Source organism: Pygoscelis adeliae, unplaced genomic scaffold (genome assembly GCF_000699105.1).
Source record: "Pygoscelis adeliae isolate BGI_AS28 unplaced genomic scaffold, ASM69910v1 Scaffold245, whole genome shotgun sequence".
Classification (NCBI taxonomy): domain Eukaryota; kingdom Metazoa; phylum Chordata; class Aves; order Sphenisciformes; family Spheniscidae; genus Pygoscelis; species Pygoscelis adeliae.
Window position 1 is genome coordinate 841,847 of NW_008824766.1, and position 945 is coordinate 842,791.

The 945-nt window shown below is 61.3% G+C and overlaps 1 protein-coding gene across 1 annotated transcript in view; it reads right to left on the reverse strand.

The window, feature by feature from the left end:
- TNK2 (tyrosine kinase, non-receptor, 2) overlaps nucleotides 1–945 on the reverse strand; it is a 12,149-nt gene that overhangs the window by 4,267 nt on the left and 6,937 nt on the right. The window contains 1 exon segment of the mRNA XM_009323601.1: nucleotides 573–767. Coding sequence (XP_009321876.1) covers nucleotides 573–767 — 195 coding nt within the window.

The window sequence follows — 945 nt, forward strand, 5'->3', positions numbered from 1 at the left end:
GGCACCCGGGGGCACAGGCCCCGGCCCCCCCCCCTCCCCATCGCAGACCAACTGGGGTCTCTCCTGATGGAGCGGAAGGGAAAAAAAAAGCCTTTTGGTGTATTTTTTTCATATTTTGCTTTTTAAGAGGATTCATACCATTAAAAGCATGGGGCCAGGCTGCACCCCCACCGCGGCTTCCCTCCATGCAGGCGCTGAAAGGCGTGGGTTTAGCAGCCCTGGGACACCCCAAAAGCGTTGCGGTAAGGCGGCCACCTCTGGGGCGGTGCTTACTGATGTCCCCCTGCCCTGGGACAGCCATGAGGGGCTGTGGGGCTGGGAGAAGGTGCTCACCCCCAGGACAGCCCCCCACAAGCACAGCAGCCCCCCACGTCCCTGACCCCATTAGTCAGAAGATGCAAGGGAGTTAGTCCAGCCGCGGGGACCCTACCCAAAGCCACTGTCCCCAGTACAGCGGGGGGAAAGAGATGCTTCAAGGCGGGGGCCGGCCAAGCCACGGCTCGCTCCCGTGCCCAGCGGGCAGCGGGGAAGGCAGGGAGCAAAGGATGCAGATAAGACAGAAAGTTTCTTACTCATCAATTTTATCGGGAAACCCCCAGCAGTGCTGCGGGTTGGTGTCTCCATGGCCTGTGTGGATGAAGCTGTTTTTAAGCGGCTGGCTGATGTCGTGGGCCGACAGCCCCGCCACCGAGGTCACCGTGTTTCGGGGGAACTGGCCCACTTTTAGGGTCCGCTTATTCTGACCCCGCCACCAGTAATTCTCAGCCCTAAGGAATAAAAAGGACCTCGTTACCGACGAGGGGATGGGAGGGGGACACGTGGCTGCCCCGGTGACAAGGAGGAGGCGACGTGACTCGCCCAAGGCCATGCAGGCAGGCAGGCATTGGCACAACCGGGAGGGGAACCCAGGCGCCCAGGATCCCATCACTATGCCGGCAGCACACT